The sequence below is a fragment of the Podarcis vaucheri genome (assembly GCF_965113315.1).
Source record: "Podarcis vaucheri genome assembly, chromosome: 6".
Taxonomy (NCBI): domain Eukaryota; kingdom Metazoa; phylum Chordata; class Lepidosauria; order Squamata; family Lacertidae; genus Podarcis; species Podarcis vaucheri.
This window is the reverse complement of record NC_138764.1, coordinates 66,823,048-66,841,233: the sequence shown is the minus strand read 5'-3', so window position 1 is coordinate 66,841,233 and position 18,186 is coordinate 66,823,048. Positions and strand designations below refer to the sequence as shown.

The 18,186-nt window shown below is 42.2% G+C and overlaps 1 protein-coding gene and 1 long non-coding RNA gene across 9 annotated transcripts in view; one reads left to right on the top strand and one right to left on the bottom strand.

The window, feature by feature from the left end:
• Positions 1–525: 525 nt before the first annotated feature.
• The window catches only part of SRGAP2 (SLIT-ROBO Rho GTPase activating protein 2), a gene marked incomplete at its 3' end in the record, with an annotated part of 205,565 nt that continues 187,904 nt past the window's right edge, over positions 526–18,186 (bottom strand). For 6 of the 8 annotated variants that reach the window (XM_082228287.1, XM_082228290.1, XM_082228289.1 and 3 more), the window contains 5 exons: positions 17,425–17,504; positions 14,010–14,190; positions 12,737–12,883; positions 11,785–12,112; positions 526–6,885 (listed from right to left, as the gene is read on the bottom strand). In XM_082228287.1, coding sequence (XP_082084413.1) covers positions 6,505–6,885; positions 11,785–12,112; positions 12,737–12,883; positions 14,010–14,190; positions 17,425–17,504 — 1,117 coding nt within the window. Of the gene's footprint in view, positions 6,886–11,480; positions 11,548–11,784; positions 12,113–12,732; positions 12,884–14,009; positions 14,191–17,424; positions 17,505–18,186 lie in introns of those variants that run through there. The other 2 variants (XM_082228292.1, XM_082228294.1) reach the window with 2 other exon arrangements.
• LOC309535379 overlaps positions 9,014–18,186 on the top strand; it is an 86,999-nt gene continuing 77,826 nt past the window's right edge. Inside the window, exons 1-2 of the long non-coding RNA XR_014221235.1 lie at positions 9,014–9,091; positions 9,474–9,913. This is a non-coding gene — a long non-coding RNA (uncharacterized lncRNA). The remainder of the gene's footprint in view (positions 9,092–9,473; positions 9,914–18,186) is intronic.

The window sequence follows — 18,186 nt, the reverse complement described above, 5'->3', positions numbered from 1 at the left end:
AGCCCTTCTGTTTCAGCAAAGCAGAGCTAATCCCTGGGTTGAGATCCCCACTCAGACAGTTACTGTCTCTTGGCCTATCCTATCTGCAGCGCAAACTATGAAATTGCCTCCAACAAGGGTAGTGAATGCCATCAACTTGGATGGCTTAAAAAGAGAATTATACACATTCATGGAGCGCAAAGTGATCAATGGCTATGTTCTACCTTCACTGTTGAAGGCAGGAAGGCTCTGACTGCCAGTCACTAGGAATCATAGTTGGGGAGTGTGTTGTTGAGCTCAGCTGCTGCTTCCTGGCTTCCCATAGGCATCTGGTTGGACACTATGAGAACACTGGACTGGACTGGGCCATTGGTTTGACCCAGCAGCCCCTCTTATGCTCTCATGTACCTCACAGGATTGGGGTGAAGATAAAATGGGAAACTGGAAAACCTCATATCCCACCTTGAGCACCTTGATGGAAAAGTGGGTTGTGAATGTAATAGTAAATAAACAAACATATTTCACACAGAACAGACATCAGACAGGTTTGTCTGTAGGCCAGCACTTCCACCATACCCAAACATTTATTTTTCCAAAACTATTGCTAATGACAACAGATATATTTGTTTCCCCTCAGCACGGATTTAACAGTTCCAACACATTTACTCCTCTAATACTGTACAATACTGTACCAAAAAGAAAGAAGAGATGTACCTCCAATATTGTACATAGTAGTATATATACAAAGTACAATTTTACAGTTCGCTTGGGTTTTTTTCCTTTTTCTTTTTACTTTGAAAGGAAAATATATACACCATATATATAGACTGGTGTAGAAGATAAACAAACAAATGGAAAATTGCTTTTAAAACAAGAACATTTCATTCCAAACCCATTAAAACAACAGTTGTTAATTTAAAAACAACAACAACCCATATAATCTAATGCACTGAATGGACCCAAACCTGACTTTGCAGGATTAGATTTTAAAACATAAAAATTGAAGACTGTTAGACTGTGCAACTGAACTGTGTTACATACAGTAGAATAAAGACATCACTGCCATTCCTTTTTCAAATATATATATATGCGTTAGCATTTTGGCTACATGGATTACTGTCTTTTACGTCACCTGTTCATATTTTAAGTATATTGCTCTAGCAATTTGGCACCCACAGAGCCCAATCCAGGAAGCTCTGTTTAGGCAGATTATAGCCTTCAACTTCCAGAGAGAGAGAGAAATCTTGCTAGTGCCACTATAACTTGAAGCTTTATTTCCATCATATGGACCATCTCACTCGTACAGAAGAAAACACAGCCTAAAAGATATTGGTTCAAAGGTGATTCTAAGATTGCATTTTTTTTATTTAAAAAAATTGGAAATATTTGCATTGGAAGCTCACACATTGTTTATTATTTTATTTTAAAGAAGCAATAACCCAGACCCTTAAATAGACTCCCTCATGCTTGCCAGATCAACTATGATGGAAATTTCTATTACATTTTGCTTCTTTTGCATTTAAGCATTCAAACAGGAAAAGTTGTTGAAATCTTCGAAAAGCAGCTACTGCACGTGCATATTTGGTTGTGCGCTATGCAGCAGAGAGGCAAGATTGACTTTTCCAAAGCATTGTGCGGTCCAAGCTTCATTCATAATTATCTGAGTTGGGAAAACATTTCTAGAAGCTATTCATAAAGCTATAAGCAAGACAGAAATCTCCCCAGGAATACAAATTTTTAGGACCCATCTTTCCTAGTCATGTCTGAGACAATTTAGCACCACATTTACATCCAAACCATTTGCTTGACACACACGTACGTGTTGCTCTTTTGAGAAATTGCATCCTAAAAGACACTCAAGCCAGAGACTTTCCAGGTAAACATGTCTCATATATGACTTTGCAGGCTTATAAGCAAAGAGAAACTTGGTTCTCAGTTTCCTCCCTGTGTCTTAGGTACGTATTTCATTATAGTTTTGTAGCTACCCTACTGAAAGCTTGCTGTATTTTAAAGCACAATATACATTACACCCTAGAAAAGTCAGTGAAAGGAAAGATTAGTCCTGAAAGGTGTTCAGCCCTTTGGACCCAGAAAACATGTCAGCTAAAATTTGTTATCAAAGAGAATGGCTACATTCATGAGGCTCTAGTGTTTTCCATGCAACAGGGCCAGACACCAGAATTGGGAGATACCAGCACCTTGGGAGCGAAGTCCAAACCAGTGAAGGATATGATCAGACAAACTCTTGTCCCTTTCCTCTTGAAACAATCCAGAAGCATGCCAGATGAAGGCATAGGAGGCAGACATGTTAGAGGAAATGAGAGACCCTGGGCTCCCTAGCAAACTCCGAAGGGAGAATGATATAGGGGCTGGGTGTTTCAACTGTGGAGGGTCTCTCTTCTCCCTGGTATGCTCCCCGTTTCAGGTCATTAATAGGGGGAGCAATTTGGAGAAGATGGGCAACTAATGTAACCTGCTGCCCAAAATCAGGGTCAGAAAGACAGTTGAGATGCAATTGTGCTGGTCTCAAATAACAGTGCTCTATTCAAGTGAAAAGTTACAGAGAGTTACAGATACAGTCGTTACGCACTCTTATGCAGAGACATAAATCTTTGGAGGACTGGACCTTGTGGGCAGCAATGGTGGCTTCAGGGAAATTCTGACTTTCGCCCAGCCAGGGGGCCCAACCTTCGTGGAGGCTCATCAAAAGAAAGCTAAATGCCATTGGCCATGGCTGTAGGAAGAGCAAAAGCACCTGCTTTGTTTCACATCTGGCATTTCTACTTTCTATTGGGGGTGGGGCAGGATGTTACCTGAACTGAATATTATTCAAACAATTGTATATTAGTAAGAGACTTGTGGTTTGAGGGATTCCCACCCCCCTCAATAAGTATGTAAAGGATAGATATGTTCATGATCACAGTGTTATTTAATATCCAGTGCTTCACCATTCAGTCAGTAGAGATATAAGGGAAACACGATGTTTTAGCATTGGTGTGTGTGTGGGGTGATATTTCAGTGTATTAGCATGTGTATCTGAGCCTAGAAGTTGAAAGGCACATTTAGATAACCACCATTTGAAAGAAAGTGAGATGCTTAACAGTAAGTGAAACACATTTTTCTATGGTCAGCTAAGAATTTAGTTGCCAAGTTACAGGTACAGAAACTCCAGATTGTCAGCTAAAATGCTTTTATTTCCCTCTATAATGTCTATGTATTACCTTCATCTATTTGTTAAATGCTGGTCTTGCATAGGACACTAAATTACATCGACTTTTGGCTTTGTATCTCACGCTGGTAGGTGAAATTGCATCTTATGGGCATATCTAAACCACAGATGAACAGAACAATCCTCTGCAGGGTCATTTGGCAATAAGTTTCCCACTGGGAAACTGAATGGGACTACAGCATTAAAATCAGGTTTCGGTGGTGTTGTTTTTTTTTTTTTAAAGTAATGCCCTCTTTCCAGTGAACCTGAGTATCTGTATGTTGTGTGTGGGCATGTGTGGGCATAACGTAGATATGCCCTAAATCAGAATTTGCCAACCTGGTACCCTCCATATGTTTTGGACTGCAACTCCATGGGCTGGATGGGGCAGATGGGAGTTGTAGTTCAAAGCATTTGGAGGACACTGGGTTGGCAAAGGCTGCCCCAACCACAGTAATTCATGTACCAGAGATATGTGGGAAGCGCCCTTTCCATTAGCGCAAGGGCATGAAAATCTATGCAAGAGAAACTGATCCAAATTGCCTAACTGAGAGATTTTAAACTAAGCAATTTAAGCAATTTTTAAAATATATATATATAAAATGAACATTCCTTGGAGCTTGCCTGTGGAAAGTTGTTTTCACATATACATGTTCAATATAGATCATGGTGCATGTTTTAAAATTCCGGTTGGATAGCATATGATATGGTGTACATCCTTTGACATTTCTACTTCCTTTTTAGTAGGTCCTCCCTAGTGCTGAGTTTAGCCAAAAAAGAAAAAAAAAGCAAGTTATATACAGAAAGGTCATAAAAATATCAAGCCATTAATCATTATTTTTTTGCCAGTTTGCACCCATATACCAAAGCACTTTGAAGACGTGAAATCTCATTTTGTTCCAATGTGCCTTGGGTGGCCGGCATGCCCTTCACTGGTACAAGGCATGGTATAAAACCTAGACAAAATAAGGCATTGCTAGCATGTGCTCAATAGCTTTTCTATGAATAAATTCTGCCTCCATCCCTGCACCCCACCTTGGGTAGCGACATAACACTAGGCCTGCTAATGCCTTGTGCTAAAGGGAGCCCCATGTGCCTTCAATGACAGTAGTTAACGTGTGCTGCAGGGAAGGGAAAGGTTGCACCTAACTCAACTGCTGTGTTGCTGCTATAGGCACAGAAGCCCTGCTCTGGCCAAGAAGCTGGCAACCCTAACATGAACTTACAAAACTAAAAAAAACCCAGTAGTTTTGCCTGAGTGAAACACTATTCTCTTAAAAAAGAAGAAGCAGAAGCAGCAATAATAAAGAATTAAGATTCCTGGATTAGAAGACTGTCCCACCCTGAGAATGAATGATCAGGTTGCAGCGCTCAGGTCTTTCCCTTGAGCTGGCCAAGGTCCAAGATGCAGAGTTAATGTGCACACACATACCAGGGAGTGAGGTGGGCGGGCGATGTCTGTGTATTTAAAAGGCAACAGCTAGTAAAATGTTAAGGAACAGAACTGCCCCTCCATTTAAAAAATGCAAAAAACATTTTACATGGTTTTGTTTCTACCACCATTTGTGAGATTGTCAAGTCTTTTTAGACATAATTTAAAAAAAACAACACAATTTCCCCCTAACTTGTAGGGAGCTTAAAAGAAAATGTCTGACTAACAACCTTAGATTAATCTGAAGACTACTGCAATTTTGTTTACATAAGATTAAGTATTTTGCTTCTATTAAAATATCAAATACCAACGATTTCATTCATAAAACCACAAGAAAACAGACTGCAGTTCAGACCTAGCGCATGAAAGAAAACACATTTCAGTTCCTTATCTTGCCCTCAGCAGAGGATCAAAGAAGGGTGATGGAATCCATATTAATTCATTGTTCCTTTGGTTGGTGGTGATAGAGGCAGCAGAGAAATTCCCAGTTGCTTATGAAGTCTGCATTTCTTCTTTTTTAAAATGATTACCCTCTTGAAAAATATATTCCCATTCAATGCAAACATGAGTCCATACAGTCTGTTGGAATTCAGAACAATTGCAGTCCATCACTGTAAATGCCAGATGTAAAGATGATTCATTTTACTGTCTGTACTTATAGACATGGTGACCTGGCACAGAAATATGCTGAATACTGGACTATGTCCACGTCCCACAACAGCTTTTAATTTATTTGCCCTATGCTGCCATATCAGAAGCTCATAGGAGACTGAGCCACAAGCTGAGGAGGGGGTGGGATGTGGGGCAGAGAAGAGAGAGAGAGAGACAAGCAGGGTCAAGCTGCTAACTGGGATTACCAGATCTTGAGTCTATGATTGTTCAGAACTGGAGTGGTTGGCCTGAAACTATCTCATTTTGCAAAGACGAGTAAAGATGTACACACTTGGAAATGCCAGAAGAGAGACAGAGAAAGACTGATCAGTAGTAGCTGGTTTTCAAAATTTAACCTACATTTTCAGTTTTGTCTCCTGGGTGCCCATGAAAGTGCAGAGAGGTTGTTCTAGAGACACTGTTTGAAAATCTCATTTCAAAAGCATTCACGCTGCTTTTAGATCTGGAAGCACCAAGCAAAGATATAAGTAGGGGATATTTAACCATGCAAGCTCTAATGCTCTTTATTTCCCCTGCAATATCAGTTTAACTTTAAATGAACACATGCATATGTGCATGTAATAGGCCTCATTTAAACCAAGGCTAAGCTTGTGCACTTTTCATGATTTCTTTTTTAAACACAGGACAGAAAACGTATGTCTGAGAACATGTACCCTTGAAAAAAATGATGCAGGCTGTAATGGAAACTGACCTGACCTGGTGTGCCACCATTATGCACTGTAATAGTGCACAAAAATACGCCCCAGGCATACCCAGCCATCTAAACCAGTGAGATCAAAAACATCCATGGGTGAACAATATTGTATTGTATCCCTGGAGTGGTTGAAGCACAGAAGTCTTTTCTGCTAACCTCTAAAAGATGACCCTGGCGGTTTCCCTTAGTGACCAGACACTCAAACAAGGCATTGACTGTTTACCACTCAGTTCTGTCTTTTCCTCACTGATTTCACAGCAACCTGATACAAGGCTTTCTATGTCTCGGGCTACACAGAGCTGTGATGTCCTAGCATCACAGGTGATGGGAGGTGCAAAATGAGACTTAATTAGTTGGGGCTTTCCTGTCGGGAGAATCCCTGGCGATGGTAACTTCCAAACTAATTTTCAGCAGACGTTCAGTACTAATTAAATAGAAATTTCTAACATCTCCTTAACAGGGTCCCCTCATCTGAAACAAACAAAAAAAATTTGCTATATTCACAGTAGGCTTTCAAGTTCAGACAGTACAGGACTTGTCAGTAGACTGTTGAGATGCTGAGGCAACCACAGGGCTTGTGGTGTTTGTTTTGGGGAAAACCGCAGGCTTTGGCCTGGTTGCTGGAGGTTTGACCGGGGCGGCCATTTTGACAGACTTTGCTGGCCTGAAAGCGCAGGGAATGTCGCTTGCCGTGCTGGCACTCCGCTGGAAAGCTGGTTCAGAGTCTTTGAGGATCTGAGTATGCAATGGGCTGGAAGGCTCCGAGGTGGGGGCCACAACAGGAGAGGTTTTCAATGGCTCCAGGGTGTCCAGGACAACATCTGGCGCGTGCTTCACGCTGCTTTGCCTTTCCAGCTCCCGCAGCTCGTTCAGAGCAGAGTTCATAGTAGCTTCAATATCCTGCAAAAGAGAGACGTTGGAAGCAATTAAAGGAGCTAGAAAACAGCTCGACTAATTCTCTGTGTTGTCTCTAAAATATTAAGCAAAAGCAGACAGTGGCAGATGCTGCTCCTGTCGTAAGAGGAATGATATGGCATGGAAAATCTCTTCCTAGTGGCATGACCAGTCCCACTATCACCCTTCCCTGCAAGGTAATATGGACAGGGTGGGAAACTATGTGGCCAGAGGACCAGTCTGTTGCTAACTGTATGAGGCCAGGCATCCAACCAACTAAAAAATTATTGTATTTAGAGTTGAAGACTTTAGCTAGATCATACATGTTTTCATAAAGCTGCATGGGTGGACTGGAGCTATATCCTCCTTACTTTCTGACCATCAATTGCCTTCTCTTTCAAGCCTTGAGAACTAGAGCTCAGCAAACCAAGAGGCCTCTATGATTTTATTCTGAGCTTGGTGCCTTTTATCATTGGAAGGGATGTTGGCTTTATGTGTGGTACTCAAGACAAATTGTTTCGGAATTTCAGTCCAGAGTGCATGCCAGGTAATCACACTTTTCTTTAAACCTTTTCCCTGGTCGGATGGCTGGTAGGAAATGACTGAAACACTGGTAGATAATAGCTTGGAAAGCAAGGAGATGGATAAGAGGAACAAGAATGATGCTTGAGAAAACAGACTCCTCAAAAAGAGTAGAAACCCATTATGCTGCTATGTGGCAAATGTGCAATATGCAACTCTAAATCTGGAACGTGACACATATCAGCGTTTCCTCACTGAAGTCACTTGCTATTCTATAGTGTTTTTAAAAGATATATGAAAAATGTTGCTTATATGACACTTCATTCTTGCTTCACATGAAAGATGCAGGAAATAATGCAAAGGTCACAATTAGGAACAAGCATCAAGCCTTTTTTCTTTTTTCTTTTTAAAGATCTTGGCTGGATCATGACCTAAGTTTGCTTAGAAGTTCAGCTGTAGATGTGGCCTTGACTGGTGCAATACGATTCTTGGAGAGCTAAATGATTTAGTGTTTCCATGACTCACATCTTGGCTACAACATTTTCGTTTCCTCATAGGCATTTTAAGGCACACAGGGAGGTAAATCAGTCAAGGAGGAGGATGAACCAAAGACGGTAACCAGATTCCTCCCATCACAGTCTGAAAAGATCTTAAAGCAAAACACAGATTTCAGAGATACTGGTGTCAAATGTAAGAGGTGTAGCTCACACTGTTTGAAATGACACCTGAGAGTACATGAAAGGGGAGCTCTAATTTAATGCAGCTCATTTTTCTTTTATTGAGTATATTTCCCTATGGAAACAATAAATTACATAAGGGCAAAAAGAGGAGGGTGGATAAAAGCAGAATTTAAATGAAAGGCAAGAGAGGCTGCTATATGTCATTCAAAGCATTGCAAAAAGATATAACCCACATGTAGCCTTCTCATATAAACAAAAGGAGGAAATGCACCATAAGGGGAAAGGACAGCTTTCCAGAAGAGGATCACAATATGTATTATAGACAAGGCAGAAACTGTAGAAGGTAGATCCTGTTCTCAGGGCTGGTTAGTATAGCCAAGATCCAGCCCTAATGGTGACCTCTATTTACAATCCAATCTGTGGTGTCCAAGAATCTGAAATGCCTTATGAAAAGTTCAGCATCAACTTCAGCATGAATCATATGCTATTGAAACAGGTGAGATGAGAATGCATGACGGGCACAGGATTGCAGCCCAAATGGTAAATGACATGGTGGTTGGTTCTGCTCATATTGAGTGCCTTACAACAAATAACTGGACAGGAAAAGAAATCTGTCTCATGCCCCACACCCCAACAGGTGGCATGGAACAACAGATAGAGACAATGTGTGCCTGCTTATTTCCAAGACCAGATTTCTGGATGCTGTGATAATGTGCTTCAAGGAATTATCTATTAGTATTTGAAGGGACTTTATTCTCTGATGTTTTAATACAGTTTCTTTCTCTCCCTTTAGAATTAAGTGGTTATATAGTCCCCCCCTTTAAAGTGTGTGTAGTGTGTGTGTATCTATATCTATATCTATATCTATATCTATATCTATATCTATATCTATATCTATATCTATATCTATATCTATATCTATATCTATATCTATCTATATCTATATTTCTATACACCTGCCCTAAGGTGGAATAAACAATGAAATAAAAGTAATTGCACACGACCAGGAGGTATAAAAAATAGGGACGCAGGTGGCGCTGTGGGTAAAACCTCAGTGCCTAGGACTTGCCGATCGTATGGTTGGCGGTTCGAATCCCCACGGCGGGGTGAGCTCCCGTCTTTCGGTCCCAGCTCCTGCCCACCTAGCAGTTCGAAAGCACCCTTAACTGCAAGTAGATAAATAGGTACCGCTTTATAGCGGGAAGGTAAATGGCGTTTCCGTGTGCTGCGCTGGTGCTGGCTCGCGAGAACAGCTTCGTCATGCTGGCCACGTGACCTGGAAGTGTCTCCGGACAGCGCTGGCCCCCGGCCTCTTAAGTGAGATGGGCGTGCAACCCTAGAGTCGGACACGACTGGCCTGTACGGGCAGGGGTACCTTTACCTTTTTAGGAGGTATAAAAGCCAAACATTCAAACAACAGCAGCATCTGATAGCCTAGTGACTTCCTTCACCCCGTTTTAGCCTAACGTCTTTTCTTGGAAGGCCTAACTTTGTAATATGAGATTCAAATGTGTGTGAGCTTTTGACAGATTCATCACATAGTGAAAAGCAGAAGACCTGGCCAAGCATGTAAGTGCAGTACACCTACAGCTGGAGAGGAAACCAAGAACCAAAACTTTCTCTGAGCACATAGCATAGCACTGACAGACTTAGATGGATTGCCATTTCTGAAGAGTGGCAGAATACTTCAAGTCTTGAGCAGTTTTAAACAAATGATTTCCAATATATTCTGCAACTGCAGACACATGATGAGATGATTTTTTTTGGTAGTGAACCAGTTTTGCACTGAAGAGAAACTCCCGCTCGGTTTTTAGAAGGTGAAAACACATTATGTGGCTATGGAGTAGTTAATTGAGGAAAAAAATTATGCAAGGCTTCCTTAGTGGTCAAAAGGAACACATTTTTGTGGGCTTGTGTTCCACTCTGGACCAATGTCGCACTATCAAGCTTCTGTGAAAACAGTGCTCATTTCAAAAATTAGAGGAGGAGGGGAATCACATGATGGCTTTACGCTAACATGGTCTAAAAGTCTCAGCGGCCACATCCAGCCACAGCTGTGTACACACCAGTGAAACCATCCCCTATCCCTGCCAACAGAAACAATGAGATCTGCTTTGTTTGAAGGTAGCTCCTTATCACTGACTGAAACTGAGAAGCAAGAGCAAAGCTACTATGAAAATTCCATGGAAACAGGATAGATTGTTGTGTTCTTTTCATGATCCCTTAACCTCTAAGTGCAGTTAAACAAACTCACAGATCTGGGCTGTGGGTTCAAAACAGAGGCACCAAAAACTCAGTTTTTCAAAAATCCTGGGCTTTGAGATTCTAACACAGATTCCTGAAAGCATAGAATATTAACACTGCATATAGCTCTGTTTTCACCAAAGCCTTTGCCAACATTTTTCCCAAATGATTTAGGGGAAACAGAGTTAGATGATGAAGATGATGACAATAAGTGGAAAGAGCATACAGTGAAGAAATAAAATGTGATTTTTAGTTCAGATAAAAAACAGGACTGGGGAGAGTGGTTATGATGGTGTTATGGCCCTCATTCCCTGACTGTTAGTTTCAGCAAGGTCCAACATTATCAACTGTAGAAACAGAACAGTAGGAAAAAGGATATATAGTGTTAAAGCAGGTATGTTTCCATGCACTTTTCACCAAGGTGTATCCCTTGGGTGGCAAGAGATTTGAGTGTATTATACAAGATGATAAAACTCAATGGAACAGGTATACACCATATAAAAATGCAGGAGTTCTAGACAGTCTGTGGTCCCTTTCCCATTTGTATCTCAAAGTCCTGGGTGAGCAGAAAAAGACAAAGTTAAATGGCTTCCTGCTTACCTTAGAGGACTTCTGTTTCTCAAAGCACAGGAATCTAGCCAGATGCCTCTGTTCTACATTGCCTATGAAAACTGCTTATGTTTTCTAAAACCATAATCATGAGAGTTGTAGTCCAAAACATCTGGACGACACCAGATTAGGGAAGACTGTCTAAAACTAACAGGAAACATACTCTGCCATTAGTATTTTGCTATGGGTTAAACTAAGAGCACTAAATTCCCATGGCTTTATCCATTTCTACGTTTTAGCAATTTCCTCATGGACATGTGAAGAGCAGAAACAATCAGTCTTCTCTCAAAGTTTAAGTGAGTCACATGTGATCAAAATTTGGTCATGTAGCCAAGGTTCTCAATCAAATGCATCTTAACTGGGATGCTTTGATGCAGGTAATTCCTAACCCTTATGAATCTTTGGAAATTGGTCTTAAGTTGATTAAACATAGGCGCTGTTCCATGCTTTTTTGATTGACTAGGCATGCAGCAATCACAAACCGAGCTGATGTTTTAGAACTGAACAGAAATTTAAATGTTCGAATTTTAAAAATTCAGAGGTTACCTCAGAATTCAAAACTTGACTTGTTTTGATCACCTCTAAGGGGACGCTTCCTGATCTGAAGCAAATACTGAAGCAAAATATAAAATATTGATATCAAATAACACATGTTGCTAAATATACAACATTCACAGAACAGCTGGAACATATTTGAGTATTAGATGAATGTTTTAGTGAATAGTCAACATCAAAATTCACAAAGGAGATTTTTTTTAACAGAATGGGTAACATGGGGTGGAGATATTTGTTTACCACTGTATGCAAGTTAAGCCCCATCTTACCTCAACCTGGCCTAGCTTCTTATTACCTGTGCAATGACTTCAGGGTCCATGGGCCGGTGGTTATTAAAGCTCTTTGACCTTCCAGTGGTCACATTTTTCCGGATGTGGGGGCTATCTATCCTGTTCTTCAGAGAGGCATGCCGGCTGAGCGAATTGAGGCTCCCATGGCCACTGATGGAAGATGCATCTGGTACCTCTTTCGGGAGACTTTGGCTCATAATGGGTTGTGAGGAGGGACGTGAACTGGCCACAGCTCCTGGTGGGACTGGTTCTCCCAGGGAGCTGGGCAGCCCGTGGCTGTCACTTTGACGGAAAGCTCTTCGTATGCTGCCAGACTCTGGTCTCTTTCTTTGCCTGTCACCATAAAAGAAGCGGGGGGTGGGGTGGGGGTGGGGATTAAGTGTTATAGAAGTTGCATTTCAACACAGGAATCCCAGAAAGGCAATGAAAGGATACTGAAATCGCAAAATAAACATTCTGAACTAAATCACCTTTTCCACTCTGCTTATAATAACAAGCCAGCATGAAGGTTAGCGCGTCAGAACAGAAACAGGAAGGACCCAGGTTCTACTCTCCACTTAGCCGCAAACCTCACTGGGTGATTTGAAACCAGCCAGCTTCCCTCAGCCCACTTTATAGGGTCATTACAGGGGGAAAGCAGGGCAAGAATCAGGCACGCTGCTTTGGGTTACTTGAAGGGAGGGTGGGCTTGAAATGTAAAATAATTGATTGATTGAAACAAACGGTTTCAACATTATTGGCAACCAAATGGGAAGTGTTTCAGTACTGCAAATGTTGGCCTACTGACCTGGATGTCAGAGCTGCAACTAGTAGTATACCCCCGGTGGGACAAAACATTACATAAAACAATACAAATAAGCTAAACTAGTTCAACTGCTCAAAACTAAACAAAAGGAAAAAACAATGCTCAACACATACATTGAAGAGTAGTAATACAAAACCGATATTAACTCTTACTTATTGATATTTGCAAGATAAATGTCTGCAACATGGCTCCCACTTGGGCAGTTGGAACCAGCTCTGGCAGTCACCTTTTCTTCCGGTGGTTCTGAATTTACTTCTATTTCAGATTTTGGGCTTGATCTTTCTGATACTCCATCCTCACTAGAGAAGAAAAGAGCCACAACCACAAAACCTATGTTACACCCTCAAGATAAGCCACAGTAGTAGTTGCAATAGTTGGAACAATTTTATCATCAGATTTTTTTAATGCTCTCAAATTACAACATTTCATTTTAATGCTTTACTTAAAGGCTGGGTGGTGTACTTGGATCCTGAGAGCAGCCATAATGCAGCTTGTAAAACTAAGATGCTCTTTTTTGGGGGGTTGTTGTTGTTGATTATTTTCATATGAACACATGAAGCAGCTGAGCATGTGTATAGGACAGCAGTGAGGGATCTGGAAACCAACTATGAGGAATAATTGGAAGACCTGGGCATGCCTAGCCTCAAAAAGGTTAAGGGAGCGGGGGCGGACTTTGGTAATATGGTAATATGAGTGAAGACAAAATCCCCCCAATCCCTTTTGGTACAGTTCTTTTTAATAAGCTTTTTGACTTTTAATATTATGTTGCGCCCCCTTGGCTTAGCGCCCTGTGCGGGGGAACCACCCACACTGCCCAAAATCTGGCGCTGAAAGGAGGCATGATAGGCAACTTGTATTATCTGAAGGGCTGCTATGCAGCAGATGAAGCTGACCTATCCTCTGTTGCTCCAGAGGGCAGGATTAGAATGCATGGGTGGAACTGATAGGGAAACAGATTTCGGTGACACTTCCTAATAGCTAGAGCTGTCTGATGGGAAATGGTGTGCCCTCCATCCTTGGAGGTATTTAAACAGAGGCTGGATGCTAATCTGTCAGGAATGTTATGTTTGCAAGATCCTGTATTAAAGCATGGGGGTTGGACTAGATCAGAGCTTTGCAAACTTTTGATGCCAGTGACACACTTTTTAGACACGCAAAATTTAATGACACAGAAATTCAGTTTGACTAGCAAACCGGGGATTAAACTAACCCTTTTCCAGTCCCAGGAGCAGCACGGAGAGTGTTCACACTACGCACTGCTACCGACACACTAACATGTTGCGACAGTTTGGAAAGCTCTAGGCTAGATCCTTCCCAACTCTTCGTTCCTAATACTTTAAGATATCTTCTTCCTCAGAAGCAAAATTAAATCTGAGCCCTGTTTATCCAAGTACCATGCCCCAATGGTCTTAAGAGGTAACATACGTGTCCTGGACAACGATGTATTGATGGGGGATCAGGCCATCAATTCCGTTGTGACGGCCCTCCCACCAGTCGTCAGAGGCCCGGTGATAAAGCAGGAGGGAAGCCCCCTTTTTAAAAGAGAGCTCCCGTGCTGTTCGGCCGCTGTAGTCAAATTTGGCTATTGCTTCAATAGGTTCACATTCTGCAGGAAAAAGAAACAACATTTCAATGAATTTGCATATCCGTGTTTAAACCTTTCACCTTAAAAAGTAAAATAAAAGTGAGGAATTCAAATATCTATATATGTTGTCAGCTGAGATACTGGAGGTCAAATGCATCTGGCAAATGAGGCCAGGCCATTTAGAAGTACGTTACACACCCTCCAAAGCTTTAGAGGTCTACTGCTACCAGTGAAATGTTCACGGATGCTTACCTCTACGGTGAACTCAACATAACTGTCCTGGCAGCTGGGGACAGGTGGGCTGGTCCACAGGATTTCCAGACACACAGTATTTTCTGTACTATGCAAAGAATTGCTCAGTTGGGAGTAGTCAGGTCACAAAATGATAGAGCCTGTGGAGACCTTAATGGCTTCTTAGGATCTGGATCATGCTGGGCCTGAAAGTTGCAGCAGAACAACTTGCCAACTGCTGCATGAGGGGAAGTTAAATGAGGCACAAGGGGTTCACAATCCACATGTACAGGCCCTTGGTCTGGCTTGTCGTCAGGGTGGCATGAGATTGTGAGATGCTTTAGTTGAGATTCCTGTTTTGCAGAGGATTGGACTAGATGGCCATTGGGGACCCTTCCAACTCTACAATTCTATGGTTCTATGCTTATTGACAAGGTAAAGGCTCTAAGGGTTTCTTCACCTAGGTGTGCACATAAGAGTACACACACACAGACACACACACACCTCTTCAGTGGATACCTAAATATATGCAGTCTAAATAAACGTTGTGAAGAAGATGCTTGGAAACTGTATTGTAATAGATCCACCAGGGACCCAAGAATGCCTGCAGCTCCCTGTAGAGCATACAGTTAGTGGCAAAAACAGGTTTGTTTCTGCACAGTGGAATGGCCGGCTGGACATACTGCTCCATAGGGTGGAAGTTATTCCAAATTATTACATTCCCAAGCAATGAATCCCAATAGGGATCATGAGCAGAGTCTCCCTGCACTGAGGTTGCCCCGCCCCCTTTGTAATCCAGTCCATGGTTCTCGTCTACAACTGGGAGGAATTCAACATCATGCTAAGTGGGTTGTTCCATTTGCACAAGCATTTTGGCTTCCCGGATGAAGCGATCCCACCTCTCCTAAACTTCCTGAGCCAATGCCAGGGGAAATAGCGGGTACCCAGGGGGCGGGGAGGAAAGCCCTGTTGCATATGCAGAAGTCCATGTGGAAGGCATATGCAGAAGTCCATGTTGACAGGACTCATTAGTTGAATCCCACCCACTGTATTCTAGCTCTGCCTCTCTTTCATGACTGGTTATCCCACTTCTTTCTGCCTTACCACCTATGATGACCTCTACAATTGACCCCTCAGTCTTGAGCCTTCCTCTTTCCTCCCTTCCTAGTCTTGGCAAATTTTGCTTGGCTCAGATGAACACACTCATTCAAAAACACATTTTTATTATTACTGAATTCACTCTCCATTTGGATAGCCTTTCTCCTTGGCTGATTTTCATTATGCAATAAGTCACTACCTAAAAGCCCAACAGTATGAATCAGGCAGCAACTTAAGTTATGCCTCAGAAAAGTTGCATCAAAAGGAAGCCCTTCTTTGGGCAAAGACAATTGTGATCTGGGTAGGCTCTCTCAGGAAGTACAGGGCGAACATGTCTGAGACAAAGAGACTTCAGCACCGCTGCCTGACCCATCAGCCTTTGGAGCCCCTCGAACCAAGAAACTGAGCTTAACTCCCGAGGCTGAAAAGTACAGAGACTGGCTGAAGGCCAAGCAAGCACATCTGTAAGACTGAAAATCCAGTAATGGATTTTCCAGAAAGAGAAAGTGTTATCTGAACTATGCATTGCAAAGTAGTTTGTAGACAGAGAGCTCGAGTAATCAGCTCACACTAGTTAACAAGGTTTTACCTGGGTAACAAATCATGGTTGTTTTTAGCTGGGTTGGAGTGTTTTTTTCAATGAATACTCCTTGAATTGTGTGCTTCCCTGTTTTCCTCTCCCTTGTTTAGTTTCTGGCACCAACTAACACATTTCTTTAAAAAAAAAGGGCCTCTATTGTGCATTTTATTACCAGCTAGGGAATTGTATATTTCAAATAGCAATTGTTTATTATATCAAAATCAACAGGCCACTAAACTTCCAATATTCCCTTTTGGAATTTAGCCTTTAGCCTGGCAAAGGATAATGACCTCTAATGCCCAGCAGGCCTGCACTACAGCTGGGGGATAAAGAGCCAAAATAGCTACTGGTCCTCCTTTCAACTTTGAGCCTGTTGTTGTTGTTTAGTCGTTTAGTTGTGTCTGACTCTTCGTGACCCCATGGACCAGAGCACACCAGGCACTCCTATCCTCCACTGCCTCCCGCAGTTTGGTCAGACTCATGTTATTAGCTTTGAGAACACTGTCCACCCGTCTCACCCTCTGTCGTCCCCTTCTCCTTGTGCCCTCAATATTTCCCAACATCAGGGTCTTTTCCAGGGAGTCTTCTCTTCTCATGAGGTGACCAAAGTATTGGAGCCTCAGCTTCAGGATCTGTCCAAAAATAGCTAGTGATCCTCCACTCAACTTTGAATCTAGGCGTGGCCTATTAGTCTTTGTCCAATGGACCAGGAAAGGATCCAACATTATTGCAATCCACACTTGACATAGCAAGAGACAATGGAATTGGGGGAGAAAACCATCTAATCCAATTCTCAGTCTTAAGGCACGACTGTTAAACCTATTAACATAAACTTCATGATTACCTGATGATTACAGCTAGGATGGCTTACAGATTATAGTTAAGATGCTTTAGCACACAGTTAAGCTGGTTTAATATCATAGGCAGGAAAACAGGAGCAAAAAAGAGCCCCATGCCAGAGGCCAACACAGCCTAATTACTAAAACTGTGCACTTGGATTTCCAGATAGTTCAAGTAAGCAAGTCATAGAGATGTTAACAAGAGAAATTCAGAGACCACAGCTCTTCTCCTGTAGTACATCTCCATCTTGCTACCTTGACAACAGCTCACTGAAATCTTTGCGATCAGTCAAGTATTAAAACTGGCATACCAGATTTGTGGCTCTAGCTAAGAAACATGAGGAAATATCTTAAACCCACCTTGCCTTGCTGGTAAATTCTGTTTTGTCCAATAAGCCTATATACACAGGGATGACACCCACATGCCAAAACGGCTTTCCCATCTCATGCCAAGCTTGAAAGTAAATGGGCAGCCAGCTTTGAAACAGCTGTCAAACAACTGCTTACCATCATCGCTGGTATGGTGTTCAGTGACCATATCCTGAGCTGCATCTTCCGTGGAGGCTGTCTCTCCATGGGGGCTTTCACTGCAAGAAGAAAGACAGAGAGGGCTACGTTGACGGGGCATGTTTTCCTGTTTTTTCAAAAAAGAAAAGAACTGGCTGGTAAATGGTATGTGGCACCAGGAGTATCCCAGTGACACTTGAACTTTTGGGTGGAAGAGCAATGTTTGATGGAGACATGCAAAGCATGTAGTTTGGAGAGTAGCAACCTTTTGAGGCTTGGGTGGCAATAGTAATTTCTCTCCTTAAGATTAACTCTGCATGGGGGTGGGGGACAAAAGCTCCTACATCACACGGACTTGTCATAGATGGGGCTTTTGGAATAGGTCAGAAGATGGGAGGCACATGTCCTGGTCCAACATCCCGAAGAATATGTGGTGGTCCATCTACTCCAGCACAGATCAACATGTGAAGTTCCCGTACGCTGAATTTGACTCTTGGTCCACCTAGCCCAATATAGTTTACTCAGATTTGCAGCAGCTTTCCAGGGTCTCCTTTTAACTTAATATGCTGGTGACTAAACTTGGAACCGTCTGCGTGTGCTGTACTACGGAGCTATGGGCCCTCGTAACGGTTTAGCTGGTGCCATGAAATGCTTGAAAAACATGGGGCATGAGGTGTGTTGTGTGAGAGCTGGGAACAAAGGCTTGAAGGTCTATCAGCGGGTGCCACATGAGGTGAGGTTCACATTGCTAAGCTCTGAATG